General features: G+C 59.8%; 3 protein-coding genes and 2 long non-coding RNA genes across 10 annotated transcripts in view; 3 read left to right on the plus strand and 2 right to left on the minus strand.

Moving 5' to 3' along the window:
- The window catches only part of DGCR2 (DiGeorge syndrome critical region gene 2), a 94,722-nt gene extending 91,052 nt beyond the window's left edge, over positions 1-3,670 (plus strand). For all 3 annotated transcript variants that reach the window (XM_082697496.1, XM_082697495.1, XM_082697494.1), the window contains one exon: positions 778-3,670. In XM_082697496.1, the coding sequence (XP_082553622.1) occupies positions 778-1,034 (257 nt within the window). In that variant the 3' untranslated portion in view covers positions 1,035-3,670. The remainder of the gene's footprint in view (positions 1-777) is intronic.
- LOC309847414 overlaps positions 1-16,487 on the minus strand; it is a 313,317-nt gene that overhangs the window by 84,118 nt on the left and 212,712 nt on the right. The gene's annotated exons all lie outside the window — the stretch shown is intronic.
- On the plus strand, positions 4,820-8,061 carry LOC309847925 (carbonic anhydrase 15-like). 4 transcript variants are annotated; one of them, XM_082698822.1, is made up of 8 exons: positions 4,831-5,082; positions 5,323-5,358; positions 5,952-6,122; positions 6,671-6,831; positions 6,914-7,006; positions 7,328-7,394; positions 7,523-7,689; positions 7,794-8,061. In XM_082698822.1, exons 1-8 carry the CDS (start codon positions 5,016-5,018, stop codon positions 8,016-8,018), a joined length of 987 nt encoding a protein of 328 aa, XP_082554948.1. In that variant the 5' UTR covers positions 4,831-5,015; the 3' UTR covers positions 8,019-8,061. The 4 variants fall into 4 exon arrangements, with proteins under 4 accessions (XP_082554949.1, XP_082554948.1, XP_082554951.1 ...); XM_082698823.1 differs by lacking the exon at positions 6,914-7,006 and having other exon boundaries at positions 4,820-5,082; XM_082698825.1 differs by lacking the exons at positions 4,831-5,082; positions 5,323-5,358 and adding an exon at positions 5,371-5,531.
- LOC309847410 overlaps positions 8,216-16,487 on the plus strand; it is a 42,088-nt gene continuing 33,816 nt past the window's right edge. Inside the window, exon 1 of the long non-coding RNA XR_014302435.1 lies at positions 8,216-9,107. This is a non-coding gene — a long non-coding RNA (uncharacterized lncRNA). The remainder of the gene's footprint in view (positions 9,108-16,487) is intronic.
- Positions 8,322-10,142, minus strand: LOC309847405 (protein FAM246B-like). Its single transcript, XM_082697602.1, has one exon. The coding sequence runs from the start codon at positions 9,864-9,866 to the stop codon at positions 9,156-9,158; it is 711 nt and encodes a 236-aa protein (XP_082553728.1). The 5' UTR covers positions 9,867-10,142; the 3' UTR covers positions 8,322-9,155.

The raw sequence follows: 16,487 nt of genomic DNA on the forward strand, positions 1-16,487 counted from the left end.
CCTTGCAGCGTACCAGTGGGCGGTGCCCTACCCCGAGGTGGCTGGTTCCCTGTGCACCCATGTACCACAGCAGGACAGGTGTCATGGGGCCAGCCATGCTGTGTTCACCAGGACCACTCCTCTGTGGTCTGTGGGCAGGACCTGGATGTGACCCCTGCACACACGGATTTTCCGACTGCTCTCGGGGGGGTCAGGGTACAACAGGCTTCCTGGCAGGGATGCCGCTGTGGGAGGGCAAGAGATCCAGCTGCCTGTGTGGAGCCTCCCCAGGGCAGGGTCACAGACTCCTGGGGCTGGGGAAGGCCAGCCAGCAAAAAGGGGCACGCTGGGCCCCCATGCCCAAGCTTTCAGAGAGGGACTGGCTAATAAGGAGCAGGCACACTGAACGGAGTGGCCTGCCATAAAGCTTCCCTCAAACCCCTGTGAGGTTTGCCGAGCTGCCTGCTCCAGCCCTGTCTCCTGCATTCCCATCCCCATGTTCCAGCAACAGCCTGGCCACTGCCAGCCCAGTAACTCCCTCATATCAGGGATGCCCTGCTTTGACTCCCACCAAGTCTGAGAGGATGTTCCCTCTCCCCTAACTTCGTTCTGCTGACTGCCATGTCCTCCCACACCACACATCATGGCTTGCTCCTTGTTGTACCCCTGCACGTGGCCCCTTGTCAGGTGGGCAGAGGTGAGGGGTGATGGCAGGAGGAGCATCCCCTGGTTCCCAGCCCACCTTCTTCCCCTGTGCCAGGCCCACCATCCTGCTGACACCCTTTTGTCTCCCTGCAGACGATGATGCCTTTGAGCCGGCAGAGGCCAGGCCGCCGAGCCCAGGGGATGGTGGCGGTGAAGGGGCGTCACCCCGGCGTCTGGAGCACCCTTTGCCCGCTGCGGGGCCCTCTCTGGCCGACTTGGAAGACTCAGCTGACAGCAGCAGTGCCCTGCTGGTGCCCCCTGACCCTGGCCAGAGTGGGAGCACCCCAGCCATAGAGGCACTGCCGGGGGGCGGCCGCCATAGCCGCAATTCCCTCAGTACCGTGGTGTAGAGGATGGCCCAGCCCAAGGCCCCGACGGGCGGAGAGCACCTTTTTGCTGTCAAGAAAATCCTGATCCCCGTGGGAGACTTAAAGGGCCCCTGAGTGAGCCTGGACCCAGCTGCACGGCCGCAAACCCACTGACCGCACGCATGTGCAGCACAGACCACACCGGCCTCCCAAGGGAGCAGACACCTGCACTGGGCCTCCTGGAGGGCTCTAGAAACATGCATAGCTGTTGGTCCCTGTCTGTTTCTTTTCAAATGGCAGAAGAATGACGGAGTTCGTTCAGACCACACGTTTCAGAAGTAGGGAACAAAGATGGCACCGTGGGCATGGGCCCCGCACCACATCTGGTTTTGGTGGGCATGCTCGCTGTGGCATGCCGTCCAGAGGAGCCTGCCAGAAAGCCACACGGCCCCGGTGGCCAGGAGGCGGGAGGGGCGCTTCCAGGCACCACCATGTTTGTGGACTGTCAGTATTGTCTGGGTACTAGTCTGCCTGAGGGTAGACGGTCTTGAAGGTGACCACAATGACTGTTCTGAGGATCCCCTCCACTCCACCCCAGCTGTAAACATCAAAGGTGACCCTTCCCCAGGCTGGGGGATGGCCTGGGCCTCTGGTGCCCGAGGCCCTGAGGAAAGAGGGTCTTGGAAGGAGGTTGAACTCTCCACTCTGTCTAGCTGGGCTCATTGAAGCCCAATTCTGTGCCAGGAGGCCCTGGTCCCACTCCTGCCATTTTTTCCCCAGCATTGCTGTGCATGGCTCCCCCAAGAGGCAGCCCTGGAGTTGGGCCAAGGCCCTTAGCCACGCATGAGTGTTCTGGCCCTGGATCCTCTGCTGGGGGTTGGGAGCTAAGCCAGCTCCTGTCTGCTAGCCTCTGGAGCCCCCACTCTTAATTGATTTCGCCTCTGGGCCTGGCTTGCCCCCCACCCCATCATGTTTGTGCCGTAAAGGGTTGTTTCTTTGTGGGGAGGGGTGGCCGAAACGAATGCCCTGGGCTGTGTCCATCTCCTTGCACACTGTCATCGCTGGGGCTGAGTGCCCAGTGGCCGCATGCCACTTTCTCATGCTCCTCAGCAGCTCAGGGTGCAGGGTACCCTGTGCAGGGGCCTCTGGACCAAGGGACCCTGTTGCCTGCTCCTGGGCAGCGGTCCCATCTCCTGACATGGGGCTTTTAGCATTTCTGAGGTTTCGAGATTAAGCGGGTTCTGTGCGATTTTTAGCACATCCATATCTTTTCTACGTTGAATGTCTGGATCTTTTCTTTTTGTGTGTGTGCGTGTGTCTATATGTGTGTACATATGTGTCCAAGTTTTGCAGGTGGTAGTGGTACACCAGAGCTCGGGCATGGGGCCCCCATTTCCCAGGCCCGTTGTGATGTCTGGGGTGGCCCGGAGGCTCAGCGAGGTCTGTACCTCCGTCCTGTGGCTGAGCGCATGGAGCCCTGTGCCTGGTCCCCGGTGTGGCCTTTCCAGACCAGCGTGCAGTGACTGGAGGGTTGACTAGAAGTGCTCTGTGGTGACAGACCTCAGTGGCACGTTCTCACACTCTCCCGATTGGAAACCCATTGTGTTCCTCCAGGACGGAGTGAGGTTTTTGAGTTGCCCCACAGAAACTGTCATGCCCTGAGCCGGCCAGAGGTGTGAAGTCTGAACTGCCTGTCCACACTTGCAGGACCCAGAGTGTGGGAGGCAGGTGGGCTGCATGCCGAGCAGGCTGGAGCTCCCCTTGCCAAAGGGCTGCCACTTTGAGAATGGCGTATTGGGCCCTCACGGCCCACACTGGCCGCTGAAGACCAAGCAGGAAGCGTGTTTTGCCTCCAGCCTGCTGGGCTCGGGGCAGCTGAGGGCTGGAGAACAGTCACAGGTGTAAGACAGGTGCCAGGTGAGTGTCCTGAGCGTGTCTGCTTTGGAGTGTCCGTCCCAGCAGAGCACAGAGGGCCTGACCTCTATAGCTGAGAGTCCTTCCCAGCTCCTGTGTCCCTGGCCCATACCTCGGAACCATGTGGGACTGGGAAACTCCTGTGGGGACTGAAGGACTGCTGGGGCCAATCAGGCACACAGGAGGTGCTGAGGAGGGAGTGAGCTGAAACGGCGAGCCTGCTTCTGGACTGGCCACAGGGCTCTGTCGTGCGCTGGGGTGCTCAGCCCACTTGCATCCATGGGCCGGGCAGAAGGCCCATGTGCGGGGCTACTCCAGACCCCCACCTGCTGTGTCTGCAGGAGTCGGTGCCCGGGAGCTGACCTCCGCTGGGGGGCGGTTGTGAGAGGAACGAGGGGGAGCTGGTGTCAGCCTGGCTTTCCTCAGCCTCCTGTCCAGCTACCACCTTTTGTAAGATCTGACTGTGCTCCACGGTCGGATGAAGAATCCCGAGGCCAACCCTAGTAGCTGCGACTCTTGTGCTCCTGAGAGAGACTGGGCCCCCAGAGGTACAGGCCAAGCTCTTGGGAGAGGCCTCCTCCCCCAGGTGGAGGAGTATGGAAGGAGTCCATACTGTACATTGTCTCGATGCCTGTTTTTTATGTTTTCCTTTCACTAAGGGTTTTTAGTTTGGGTTTATTTTTGGTTGGGTTGGCACTAATCCTTTTCTTAAGATGCTGTGAGAACCATTTCATCCAAATGCCAAATAAATTTGTGTTCTGGAAGAGGTGTGGTCAGTCCTTGGTGTGACCCAAGTGGGGACGGGAGACTCCAGACACGTCGGGGCTGCATGACACGGTCGTGGGAATGGGTGGGTGGAGGGGTCAGAGCATCTGTACCAGCCAGGCCAGGTGCAGGGCTCCAGGATGCCCTGTTCCTTCTGCTCTCTGACCACGGCCCTTTCAGGAATTCCCCAGTTTGTGATGAAGGAACAAAAGGGTACCCACAGGGACTCAACCTCAAGTGGGCCCTTGTGCTCACCTTCCTAACCCAGCCGCCTGGCATTTGGCTCCAGGCTGGGCACTGGGGGCCCACGGGCTGGGTGGGTGAGGAAAGAATAGGGAGTCCCTTGATGGGGTTAGGAGCTTCGAGGACAGTTCCTTCATTCCTGAACACACCTGCTGGGGTGGTGAGGGGTCCTGAGTGCCATCAGCTTTGCTGACAGTGCCCCTTCCCCAAAGTGGGAAGAGTCTGGCCCTCTGGAGATTGGAAAAAAGTATCACCCCACCCACCACCCTCCCTGCAACCTCCTGGCCCAGTTGTGCTTACACCCACAGGCACACACATGCCCAGATACAGAGCTCTTTCCAAACTGTCACCTTATTGGTTACACCAAGGGACAAGAGAGATCAGCCCCACTTTGCAGGACAGCAAATTGAGGGAACAGGCTCAGGCCACAGCCTGAGGCGGGGTCGGCCTCAGGAGCTGCTGCAGAAGCCTGAAGTACCTCCCTGGGGGGGGGGGTGTGAATCAGTGGGAGAGCTGCAGCTTCCCAGATGGTGGGATGATCCCCCCCAAAGGAAGGCCTTGCCCTTGGTGTACAGCGGAGACACCTATACAAGAGAGGCTGTGGTCTTGGGGCAGATGGTGGTCTCGGGCCCACAGCAGAAGGGAAGGACACCCTCCCACCCCAGCCTCAAAAGTCAAGAGCACTGGGATTCAAGGTGCCCTCCCCTTTCATCTTCTGTCCTTGCCTGGTGGCCTTGGCATGTCACTCCCGGCCCCCAGCCTCCATCTCCTTCCTCATCTTTAAATGGGCATCGTAGCGCCACCCCCATTAATTGAGAGATTCCGTTTAAAAGGCTTTGCTCCAGTGAATACCAGTGATTGTGGCTGGCACTCGGCCCTGGGATCAGAGCCTGTGCCTGGTGATCTCAGACCTCGGTCTTCCCTGCCAGGGGCCCTGCCTGGACACCACCCCCTCAGACCCTCTCTGCAGTGGCTTGCCAGTGAGCCCTCAAGACTTAGCCACTCCCCTCACCCTCCCCACTAACAAACAGCTGCCTTGCCTACCCCCACTGTCCTCTGGCACTTTCCAGTCAGTCCTCCGGAATCTGCAGCAGCTACACCATGCATTCCCAAGGCTTTGCACTCACCTTCCTCATTGTTCCACTGTTGGTGTGCGGGGACTCGAGTGGTGAGCACCTGGGCCCGCGCATCCATTATGGAATCTACACTCCCTTGTAGCTACCACCCCCCCACCCCCCGTTAAGCCCTACCACTGGGGGGTTTCTTTGGGGGGAGGAGATACTGGAGTCTGGGACGGACTCCTCTGGCCTTAGCCCTGCACTCCCATTCTTGGACCCTGGCTGGGATGGAGCGTGACGAGAACCCAGATGGCTGTCCCTCATCTCAGTACCCTGTCCCCTGTCCGCAGACACCTGGTGCTATGACTCCCAGGACCTGAAGTGCGGTGAGGACAGAGGATCGTGTGAAGCTGTGTGGGATGTCTGTCCTGTGATGGTCTGGTGCTAGCGTGACCCAAAAGCGGTGTGCATGCTGAGCTGCTGTGGTCCCTGCACATTTCTGTCTGGAGTCCTGGGTCACAGCAGCTGGCTGTGACTGTCCCCCTGCATGTGTGTCCAGGTCTGTTGCTGATGTGACCTCCAGTCCTGCACGTGTGCCAAGCTGTTCGTATCGGTGGGGCCTGTAAGCCTGTCAGTGTGGCCAGCCCATGTGTGAGCAGGTGTTTCAGGTGCCCCGTGTGGGCGTGGGGCTTTTGGGCCAGGGGACCCCTCCACCCCCATTTTCTGTGGGACAGTCTACCTGCAGGTGATTGCAGTATGGCCTGCCTGTTTGAGAGTTACAAACTTTGTGATCCAGCTAGGTTAGGGTGTGTGTGGCAGTTGTGACCTGTCCAGGTGTGTGGGGGTTGGGGGGGAGGCAGAGACAAGCTTCCTGAGGCTGGGCAATTCTCTGTGTATGTGTGAAGGACCACGGTCTTCCTCTTTGTACCCCCAAGTTGCCTCCGTAACCCATCCGCAGATTCCTAGCCTTTTTCCTCAGGCCCCACCCACTGGAAGGAGATGGCCCCTGCCTGTGGGGGCCCAGCCCAGTCCCCCATCAACATTGACCTTCACTTAGTCCAGCGGGACCCCACCCTGGGACCTTTCATCTTCCAAGGCTACAACTCAGCACCTCCAGGCCCATGGACCCTGGAGAATAATGGCCATACAGGTCAGTACCCTGGGACCAGGAACCGCCACCACCACCCCGCCCCCGCCACCCAGACAGGAGCAGGAACCACCTGGGAGTGGGAACTACCTGCCCCTCCCCACCCTCGCACACACAAGGATCAAAATCTCCACAATCAGCATAGGAACATCCACACATGTTAGTAAAGACACCTCCAACAGGAAACCACCCCCCAACAATAGCAATCAGCCATTGCCCCCTAGGACTAGGAATCAGGACATTCCCAGAAGTCAGAGCGTGCCCTCCCCAGCATCAGGATGTCATCACAACCGCCCAATATCACACACAGCTGTGTTGGGTCAAAACTCCAGCCATAGGAGGGTCACCCTGTCCCCAGTCCTTGCAGGGTGGGTATTCCCCTGCTGTCTGACCCGCAGAGGGGCCTGGACCCCAAATGAGGTACCAATTCCGTGGAAGCCCAGCCAGGGAGCAGACTGGCCAAAGGGGACCTGTGTTGGCACCCTGGGCCCTAAAAGCACAAGGGTGGGGGGCGGGGTGGAAGAGAGAGTCACGTGCTTCCCTATCCTCAGTGGTGCTCCACGTGGACGCTGGCCCTCAGAGCCTCCTGGAGATTCGGGGCGCTGGGCTGCCCCTGCCTGCCTACCGCGCGCTGCAGCTGCACTTCCACTGGGGAGGCCCTGGGCAAGCAGGCTCAGAGCACAGCCTGGATGGGCAGCGCCGCCCCATGGAGGTGGGTTTGGGCATGGGGTAGGGTGGCGGGAGTGGCCTGTGGAAGGGACAGCTGGTACCTCTCATGATCTGTGCCTCTCCAGATGCATGTGGTCCACATGAACACGAGGTACCAGAGCCTGGGGGAGGCGCGAAGTCACCCTGACGGGCTGGCCGTGCTGGCGGTGCAGTTGGCGGTGAGGGAGAGCCCCTGGTAGTAAGAGAGGGAGAGAGGGGCTTTGTGACTCCTTGTGCTTCCCAGAAAGGAGGTCTGCAAAGGGGGCAGAATGGGCCTGTCAAGCTGTGGAGGGAGTGCATAAGGTTTGTAGGAGGATGGGGCCAGCCAGAGGTCCTGGGTCTGCAGGGTCAGTGGAGGGTGACCTTCCCCCAGATCTCCCAGCTGACCTCTACTGGGAGCATACCCTCTTGCCACTTACAGTCTCCCCTAGAACCCTTTGGAGTTCCCCCTTTGAGACCTGTCTACTTGGAGCCCGTCTCACTTGGAGTCTCCTCCCCAGGAGCAGGACACTGACAATGCCAACTTTTCCACCCTTGTGTCGGGCCTGAAGAACGTGTCTCAGCGCGGTGAGGAGCCACAGGGTCACGGGCTGCGGGGGGGGGGGGGCGGTGGTGGTGTCTCAGGGGTGCTGGAGGTGGGGACTGGCTGGGTACAGGGAGGCTGACTCCAATCCCACCTCCCCTCCCCTGCCCAGGGGCCTCAGTGAATCTGACATCCACTTTTCCACTGGCCTCACTGCTGCCGGGTACCTCCAGCCTCTTGCGCTACTACCGCTACGCAGGGTCACTGACCACACCTGGCTGCCAACCTGCGGTTGTCTGGACGGTCTTCGAGGACCCGGTCCCCATCGGGCGCGCGCAGGTGGGGCCTCAACCTCTTCCCTGGGCAGTGCTGCCCTCCTCCTCCCTGCCTCCTGAAACCCCAGGCCACCCACGTCTTGATCTGTCTCTGCCCCCAAACCCCAGGTGGCCCAGTTCCAGACTGTGCCCCAGGCCGGGCTCCCTGGTTCAAGCCCCACACCGCTCAGGGAGAATTTCCGCCCGCAGCAGCCTCTAGGGGGGCGCAGGGTATTGGCCTCTTTCGGTGCCTCCATCCGTGCAGCAGCCTCGGTCCCCACTGCGTTCCTAGCCCGTGTGCATGGGGCTCTGCTGAGCCTGGGCCTCAACTTGTGGCTCCAGCAGGACCCCTAGGAGCCAGATTCAACCCCTTCCCACAATAAACGATGCAGAGTGACCTTGCCCTCACGTACCTTGCGGGGGGCGGGGGTAGGAGAGCACTGCCTCTCCCACGGAGCCTGCATTCCTACCCTAAGCCCACTGAGGCCTTGGTGTGCTGCACAACGGGGAGACCCCTCAACACCCCTCCTCTACCCCACCACAGCCAGTCCCAGCCGGCCACCCAGAACGTGGAGACCTCCTCTGATTCCTCTGAGAGGGAGAAGGTGCCCCCACTTCCATGGAGAAAAACTAGCAGGTCCTAGAAACACCACCTGCTAAAGTCTTTAGACTACACATTTTATTTTAAAAAACAAGCTGGCTGACCGACCCCACTGTACGGGTTAAACAGTGACTTAAACATACATTCTGCTGCAGACTGTGGTAGGTGAGTGGGTCCTGGTAACAAGGACAGCTAGTGAAACTGAGCCTGGCTGATAATGGGAGGTTAGGTTGTGGAGACTGAGTGTAGGGCGACACTTTCTGGAGAGCTGTGACTAGGTGAAGGGTTAAGTGTCCTTGGCATCACCATCCACAGCGAAGCTAAGATGAGTCGCCACTGTGTCCAGGCACTACTGTGCAGTGACAAGCTGGGTACACCAGTAGAGTGAAGCTGGCCAGTAGTGAAGCATGGCTGCCCTCCAGCTCATGGCCTGTGGACTGCGGCTGCACATCTGCGCAGCATTGTCCTGAGTGAGGCTGTGTCCAGGTGATAATGTCCCAGCCACCCACGTGCCCCTAATGTCTGCTGAGTTAAGTGTGGGTCACACATTATCTCAGTGCTTGGAGGCCCAGCCTTGGGGCCAAGACCCTTAAGAAAAACAAAAAACAAAAACCCCAGAGCGGACAAAACCGGCACCCTCCCCTGAGGCAGACCCTTCTGCAGGTTTAAGGCCAAAAGGGCCTCCGCCCCTCCTCCAGCCCGGACTGGGTCTCAGGCGCAAAGCCGTCTGCACTCCCCAGACCTGATCCCCGGGAGTCCCCAGGCTCTTCGCGTCCGGATAGCTACATCCCAAGGCCGGAGCTCTAGCAGACGGCGTCTGAGGCTCCTTCTCCATCCACGAGGTGGGTGGATCTGTCCCGGGTCCCGGTGACCCCCGGCGGGGTCCGCCCTCAATCCCCGCTGCCCTGCGCGGCCCCGGGCGGTACCGGCGTCTTCTTGAAGTTCTTCCTGGCCGGGGCCCTGTTCGCGCCGCCGTCCGCGGGGCCGTCCGGGATGTCGTCCGCGGGTCTCGCGGCCGCGGCCAAGGCATTCATGGTTCCGAGCGCCCGCAGCAGGGCTGGGCCGCGGGGCGCGGCGCGGGGGGCGGCGCGGGGCTCCCGGCGGGCGGGCGGCGGCGGGGGCGGCAGCAGCTCGCGCAGGGCGTCCAGCTCCGCACGCAGCTCCGCGCGCAGCGCCTCGAGCCCCGCGCCCAGTTCGGCGCGCACAGCCGCCAGGCCCTCCTGCAGCCGTCGCTCGCTCACCTCCAGGACCCCCGCCGGGTAGGTGGCCCCGCCGCGCGGCTCTCCGCACACCGAGCACACCGAGCCGCTGCTGCGCGCATCCGCTCGCCCCGCGGCCCCAGGCGCCCGGGCCTCCCCGGCCGCGGCCCCCGCGCGCTCCACCAGCCTCAGCAGCCGAGGCTCGTCGGCCCGCGCCGCCGCCTCGGCCCGGAGCTGGCCCCGCAGGCGAGCCAGGCGACCCGGGGCGCGGGTTTCTTCAGGGCCCGGCCCGTTGGCCTGCGGCCCGTGGTCCCGCCGGCGGCCGACGGCCCGTCGCAGCGCCTCGCTTGCGCCGTATGCGGTGCGCGCCTGGACCCACGGGCGCCCGGGTTCCGCCGCCATCTGCGCTGCAGCCGCCACCGCCAGCGGAGCCGGGCCTGGTCGGGAGCCCCAGCCCGCAGCCTAGCGACCGCTGGGGCCCCGGCGACGCTCCGTGGAGAGGGGCCCCCCGGGACGGCTGTGGGAACGACCGAGGCCTCGGGGGATCTGGCCTGGCCCGGGGAACTCCAGTAGGGCGGGGGTGGAGGGGGCGGGTGGATGGAGACCCAGGGGACCCCGGCGGGGCAATGCAGGCAGGCTTGAGAGTGCTGGCCTTGCTCACGGGGACTGCACTTCGCTGAGTTGAGCAGCTAGGACTGGTTTCTGGGCAGGGGGTGACAGGACGTGGAATGAGGCTGCAGAGAAGCCTAGGCTCTCAGACCATAGTCAGGAACCGGGCTCGCACCCTCTACTCCCAACTACTGACCCCATCGCACTCAGGGGAAGGCAGCAGCGGTTATGGACCCTCCCGCCCAGTCCTCCTCACTCACTAGAGTCCCACTTCCATACCTTAGTCCAGGCCGATATTATCCCTGCCACCGCCACACCCCCACAGCTGCAGGAACCCATCCTCCTCAAGGGCACCCCCACTCAAGCTCTTCAGGGGTTTGGGTGGCTCTCTGCTGTGCCCCTGTCCTCAGGGACCCGCTGGATATCCCACCCCACCCCCACTGTGTTCTAGCCATGTTGTCTTTTACCCAACAACCTCAACCCCTCTGGGCCTTTGCTCAGGCTGTTTCTCCTGCTGGGAATGTCCCTACTCCACACCATTTCCCTGGTGGCTCCCACTCATTCCCCCACTTCGGGACAGCCTTCCTTGGCCACCCCAGCCCCCAGCAGGTGACTCAGGACCCTTGCCCCCAACTTTAAATGGCTCTGTTTTCTGTCCACCTGAATCCACAGTAGGGTCCCTCCCTGAGCACCGGGCGACTGGGTCACTGAGTTCTCAGAGGTACCAAACACACGGGATGTTGGATGACAGAGGAGATGAGTGAATGAGCCTGGGTTGAGGGTCCTGGGTAGGGCAGGGCCTCTGCCCTTCACCCTAGTCAGCCCATGCACCTCCTCAGCCTGGCATTCAAGACCCTCGTAGCCATCCGTGCTGGCTTTCTTGTCTCTGCCACCTTCCCCCCCGTGCGGGCACTCCTCACTGCTGTACTCCGCCCTTCTTCACCCCAATGCCTTCACCCCTGCACCTGCCTGGGTCCATCACAGGGTCATGGACAGGGTCATGGATACCGTGGGTGGTATCCCTCTGCCCAGCATGTTGTTCTCACCAAACCCTAGGGGCTAGTTAGCAAATTGTGGGCATGAATCCAGGCTGGGCTGGGAGGGTGATGGCAAGGCAACCACTGGGACCTGCGTCCCCAGAGCCCACAGGGGCCTTGCCACTATGTAGCTCTGTGCCCATGTGTGTGTGATTGAGCCAGCCAACCCTGTTCTTTTACAGCCCTGGCCCCAGGCCACCATGAAGACTTCTGGATCCCCTCTATTGATTGATTGATTGATTCATTCATTCATTCATTGCAGCCTCTCTCGAAGGTACATATGGAGGTGAGAATGTGGCACTCCATCAAACCCCGCAGGACCCTCCCATTCCTGCTGAGTCACTTGATCCCCTGGGACCTCCAGCATCTGGTTCTGCTGGTCCCTAAAGCCTCATTAACCATGCTCCTGCTCCCCTCTCCTCAGTAATTAAAATACTGCAGACAAAAATGCCCTGGATTTCTTCCCCACGCCTGCTGGAGTTAGGCTGTGTGACCCAGGGGCTCTGCCTCCTCTGAGCCTCACTATGAAATGAAGGAGGCCCCCAGACCCGATCCGTGGTGGGGGCACAGCAGGGAGGCTGGGAAAGGCTGGGGCTGGCCGGCGGAGGGTGGGAGGTGGAGTGGTGGTCACGGACAGTCTTCAGATTTGTGATGGGGTGTGGAAGGGGTGTGAAGGCTGGGCCTGGGCTGCCAAGGCACACAGGGACCGCAAATTTTCTGACTGTTGAGACTAGTGGAGGGATGTGATAGGAACAGAGCCTTTGCTGTGAAGAGCCGACAATCCTGCAGGTGGTCCAGATGTGAGGTCATGGCTGGTGGCAGTCTCCCAAAGTCACGGCTATGGGGCAAACAGATTGCACAGGAGCGAATGCAGACTGGGAAGGGAGGCCCCGGGGACCCTGACCAGGCCCTGAAGAGGGCTGCAGAGGTAGGTGTTGGTGAGGGGTGAACAGGCAGCTGTGGTCAACATGACCCTGAGCCCCTGAGGTCAAGTGCAGCAATAGTCAAGAAATGGGTTGCAGTGACCCTACCCTGAGCTTCACAGGTGGAGGGGAAGGGATAGCCTGGGGAATCCTTGCCTAGGCTAGTTGGTCGGAACAGAAGCAGCTGCAGAAGGAATGGGGCAGGAAGCAGGAACAGAGCCACTGACTGGGCCAGGGGGACTGGCACACAGGCCTCCTTTCTGGTTCTTCTGCTTTCTAGAATATCTTCACAGCCCAGCCTGCCCAGCCCCCTGCACAGAGGAACTGAGTGGGGCCCAGGGCAGGGCCCAACTCCTTCCCCACTCCAGCCCCCTCTCTGTGCCCAAGGCCAGGGCCAGGTCTGCTGGGGGTGGGGAGGCTGGCTGTGACTGTGAGAAGCCACCACTCTGGGAGCTGTCCCCATCTGGGCTCTGTGCCTTCAGGTGGCCCCTCTGCACAGGCAGGGTTAGGCGATTAGCAGGCTTGACCACTGATTAACTCGGGGCCTGAGAGGAGGGAAAACCCTGGGGCTCTGCCTCTGTCTAGACAAGGAGGGGCAGCTGAACTGCCTCACCTTTGTCCTCTGTTGCCATTAAATCCTGGCAGCCACCCAGAGAGGGGGTCTTATTGTCTAAAGCCCAAGGGTGGTGGGATTCAGGAAAGACTTCAGTGGGCAGGGCCGGTGGGCTTTGTATGTTGGAGGGGGCCCTAGTGGCCTCGGAGGAGGCAGGGGAGCCTCACAGTCGTCATGGGAGCGTCTGGCAATGCAGATGCCCAGGTCACCCCCTGGCCAACCCTGCAGGATAGAACTGAGTGTGACCTTTCAGGGCATGGTGGTCTTTGTCTTCTTCCACGACTGTCTGCACACCAAATTCCGGCCTAGCCTCATTCTCAGTGAAGGGGGGCACATTGGAGATGCAAATGGGGGTCCCCTCTGCATTGGCCCTGAGGGTCTCTTTGGAGAGGGGCCCCCCCAGGAGAGCGAGAAGTGTGTTCTTCCTGAGCCACCAGCCCCGCTGGGAGGAGAAGGGGCTAGCCTTGGGACTGGGCCAGCAGTGGGCTGCCACTCGCCTTTCTGGTCACGGACCCTGGCCCTCGTCATGGACTCGAGAGCCTAGGTGCCCACCCGATCTCTGGGCCAGCTGGGCTGCTTGCTGTGGGAGCCTGTCTGACAAGACCCCCCCCCCATCTTGGCTGGGGTCTGGGCCTCAGCCCCAGGGCTCTTAGGAAGGGAAGGCTGTGGTCCCTTTGGGGCCCTGAAGTGTGGGCCATGTGGTAGAGCTTCAGGAGACTAAGGCTGCAGCTCTGGCTTGGGTCGTTGCTCACGACACCATTCCGGGCTAGTTCGTTCTGCCTCTCAGAGCTCTGGTGGGCCCTGTTGCCTTGGTTCCATGTCCCCAGCCGTCAGCGCCCAGAAGCAGTCTTTGCTGGCCAAGAGATGGTGAGGGGGGCCGTGGTGACGGACCCTGGGAGGTGAGCAGGGTACATGGGACACCTGTGGCCTAAAGGGCAGGTCTGAGCTGCTGGTGGCTCCTCCTTTTAAGAAGGGGCCAGAGGGTCCAGGGCTTCCTGTGGAGACTGGATTTGGGCACACCTTGCCCCTGAATGCCCCTTGGCTACGAGGCACTGGAACTGTTCTCTGGCCTCCAGGTGTCTCTGGCTACCCAGGCGTTCCCTAGGAACGGTCTTGGGAGGCAAGGGGCTCTGCAGGGGACAGCACATTACCCAGTAATGACCTTGCCTGACCTCAGTAATGAGCTCATTACCTGATAATGACCTTGTTTGCCTCACCCTGGCGTCAGCAGCCCTGGAGTGTCTGGCCTGGGGTGGCTCTGACCAGTCCAGACCGTGGCCTTCCACCTCCCAGCCCGCCCCAGATGGGGCGTCAGGCCTGCCAGCATCTGTGTGGCCTGCAGGCCCAGCCTGGGCTCCCAGTTGGACCAGTCTGGATTCGTGACCATCCCCAGCTGCACAGCCTGGGCGAGTGAACCCTTTAACCTCTGTGCCTCACTGCCTCACTCACAGGTGGGACAAGAGGGTCTGTGCGGAACAGAGTGACGAGAGCCGCTCTGAGGGACACAGGGTTTTTCAGAAGCTGTCCCTCTGCCAGCTGGCTGGGTTCTCCACATCAGGACCATGTGAACAACCTCTGGTCCCTGAGATGGCCCCTTGTCTCATCATTCCTAGTAGAGAGGAGTATGAGGACATCTGAGCGCTGGGTCCCCTCACCTCCCTGTGGCCAGAGGGCATTTCTCTGTCCTCATATCTCTTCTCTTAGCAGCACTGAAACAGCCGGCTCTGCTCTCCTTCTCACGCTTCCTGGTGACACCAGACCCTGGCAGACACTTCTCACTCCCATGCCCCCCCTCTCCAGACCCCCATACCCGCACTTGGCTCACTTCTCCAGGCCTTGGGTTTCGCCATTGTCTTCTCAGGGGGAACCTGATCAACCCAATTCTGATTAGGACCCACCTCTACCTGACATCCTCCCCGAACTCCCACCTCACTCCTGCAAGAGCCTGGGATCCTGCGTGCCCCCAGGGTTTGGACCTGCCCCTTCAATGGCGTGCTTTTCCTTGCTCCCCATGCCAGCACCCCCTCTCCCCACCCCACCCTGGGCCTAGAAAGGCCTGTCCTGACCCAGGGTCCCTTCTCCATGCTCTCCTTGCAACTGCTTACCAGGCCCTCTGCAAGCTTTGCATTTCCTCCCAGAATGTGGGGTCTCTGGCCTCTGTCCTTCTTTGGGGTTGACTTCCAATAGGGCAGGGACATCCCTGCATCTTCCAGAAAAGTGCCTGGCACATAGTAGGCACGGCGTAAATCTGCTCTCATTGAGTAAAGCTGTCTGCACTGGGTTTGGCACTGAGTAAGCACTGAGTGTGGGCCTGGTTGTTTCCAGGCCTGCAGGGCTGGGAGTGCTCATGGCAGGCCCAGCTGGCAGGGCTGGCTGTGTCCCTAGGGTCCTTTGCCTGGATGGCCTGAGGAAGAGCAGGGTTGTCGCTCAGCTCAATCCTAGGGTTTCCCCACCCCACCTGGAGTTGGCCCTGGCCAGGCTCTCTGCCCTCAAACTCGACGTGCCCCAATGTGGGGAGCTGGCAGGGGAGGGGATGAAGAGTATACAGGTGGTGGGGAGGCTGGTGTCAAGAAGCAGGCCTGGGCTGCATAGTGGGGATGAAGTTGGGGGTGATATCCATGCAGGGAGGGGGTGTCAGGACTAGGAGAGGATGGACTGGGGGCCCTAGGGGAGCGCCGCTGTCACAGGAGGGGAGGCCTTACCATTCCCCACCCACCCTCCTGAGCGCCCCTTTGAGTCCTTTCATGACTCTGGCATGAGGGAGGGAAAGAAGGGAATGCGAGTCTAGACCGCTTCCCAGGACTCAAACCAGGTCATGTCAGACATCTGTGTATACCTGTAACTAACACACACATCAAGGTCTTTCTCTTCCACCTTCCTGTCTCAACATTCAGTTTGAAGGAGATCAGTTTTCTCTTTATTATATGTGTGATGTCATGAACGATAACATACAAGATACCCTGTAACATGCGTGTCTGCTAAAGGCATCACAGCTGAACAGCCGTGAATCAACTACCCAATCCAGGAACTGCTCCAGTACCAATGACTCCTCTCCTTCTGTCCAAAGGCACCTGCTGGGCTGAATTGTGTGTTTCCCTGGCTTTTATTTATAGATATATCTTTTCACGTATGTAGGTATCTCTACACAGTGTGTCATCTGGTTTCACTTATCTTCGAGGGCAGTAACAATGGCCTTATACTGCGTGTGCTCCTGTGGGTCTGGCCTTCTACACATAACATCACTTCTGACATTCATCAGTTTGCTGGGGTGGAGGTGATGGTCATTCTTTTTCACTGCTGTATAATACCCCACTTGGTTCATGCATTCTCCTGTCAGTGGCTATTTGGATCATTCATGTTTTTTGCTGTTACTAACCGCTTCTGGGCATATTTTTGTACCTGTCCCCTGGGGCCCATAGGCAAGAATGGCTCTGTGAAATGCTTGTTCATGGCTTTTGCCCATTTTCCTGTTAAGTTGTTTTGGCTTTTTTCTTATTGAATAGTAAGGGTCTTAATTTGTAGTATAGGGCACATATTTTATATGGACAGGTGGATTTTTATATTTGTGTTCACTCCTTGTCTTGGTCTCTTCAGGCTGCTATAACAAAATGCCATAGACTGGGTGGCTTATAAATAACGGAAATTTTTAAAAAATTATTTTTATTAATATATAATGTGTTATTTGCCCCAGGGGTACAGGTCTGTGAATCATCAGGCTTACACATTTCACAGCACTCACCATAGCCCATACCCTCCCCAGTGTCCATAACCCCACCAGCCTCTCCCTGCCTTCCCACCCCCAGCAAGCCTCAGTTTGTTTTGTGAGATTTAGAGTCTCTTA

Source organism: Mustela nivalis (assembly GCF_964662115.1).
Source record: "Mustela nivalis genome assembly, chromosome: 14".
Classification (NCBI taxonomy): Eukaryota; Metazoa; Chordata; class Mammalia; order Carnivora; family Mustelidae; genus Mustela; species Mustela nivalis.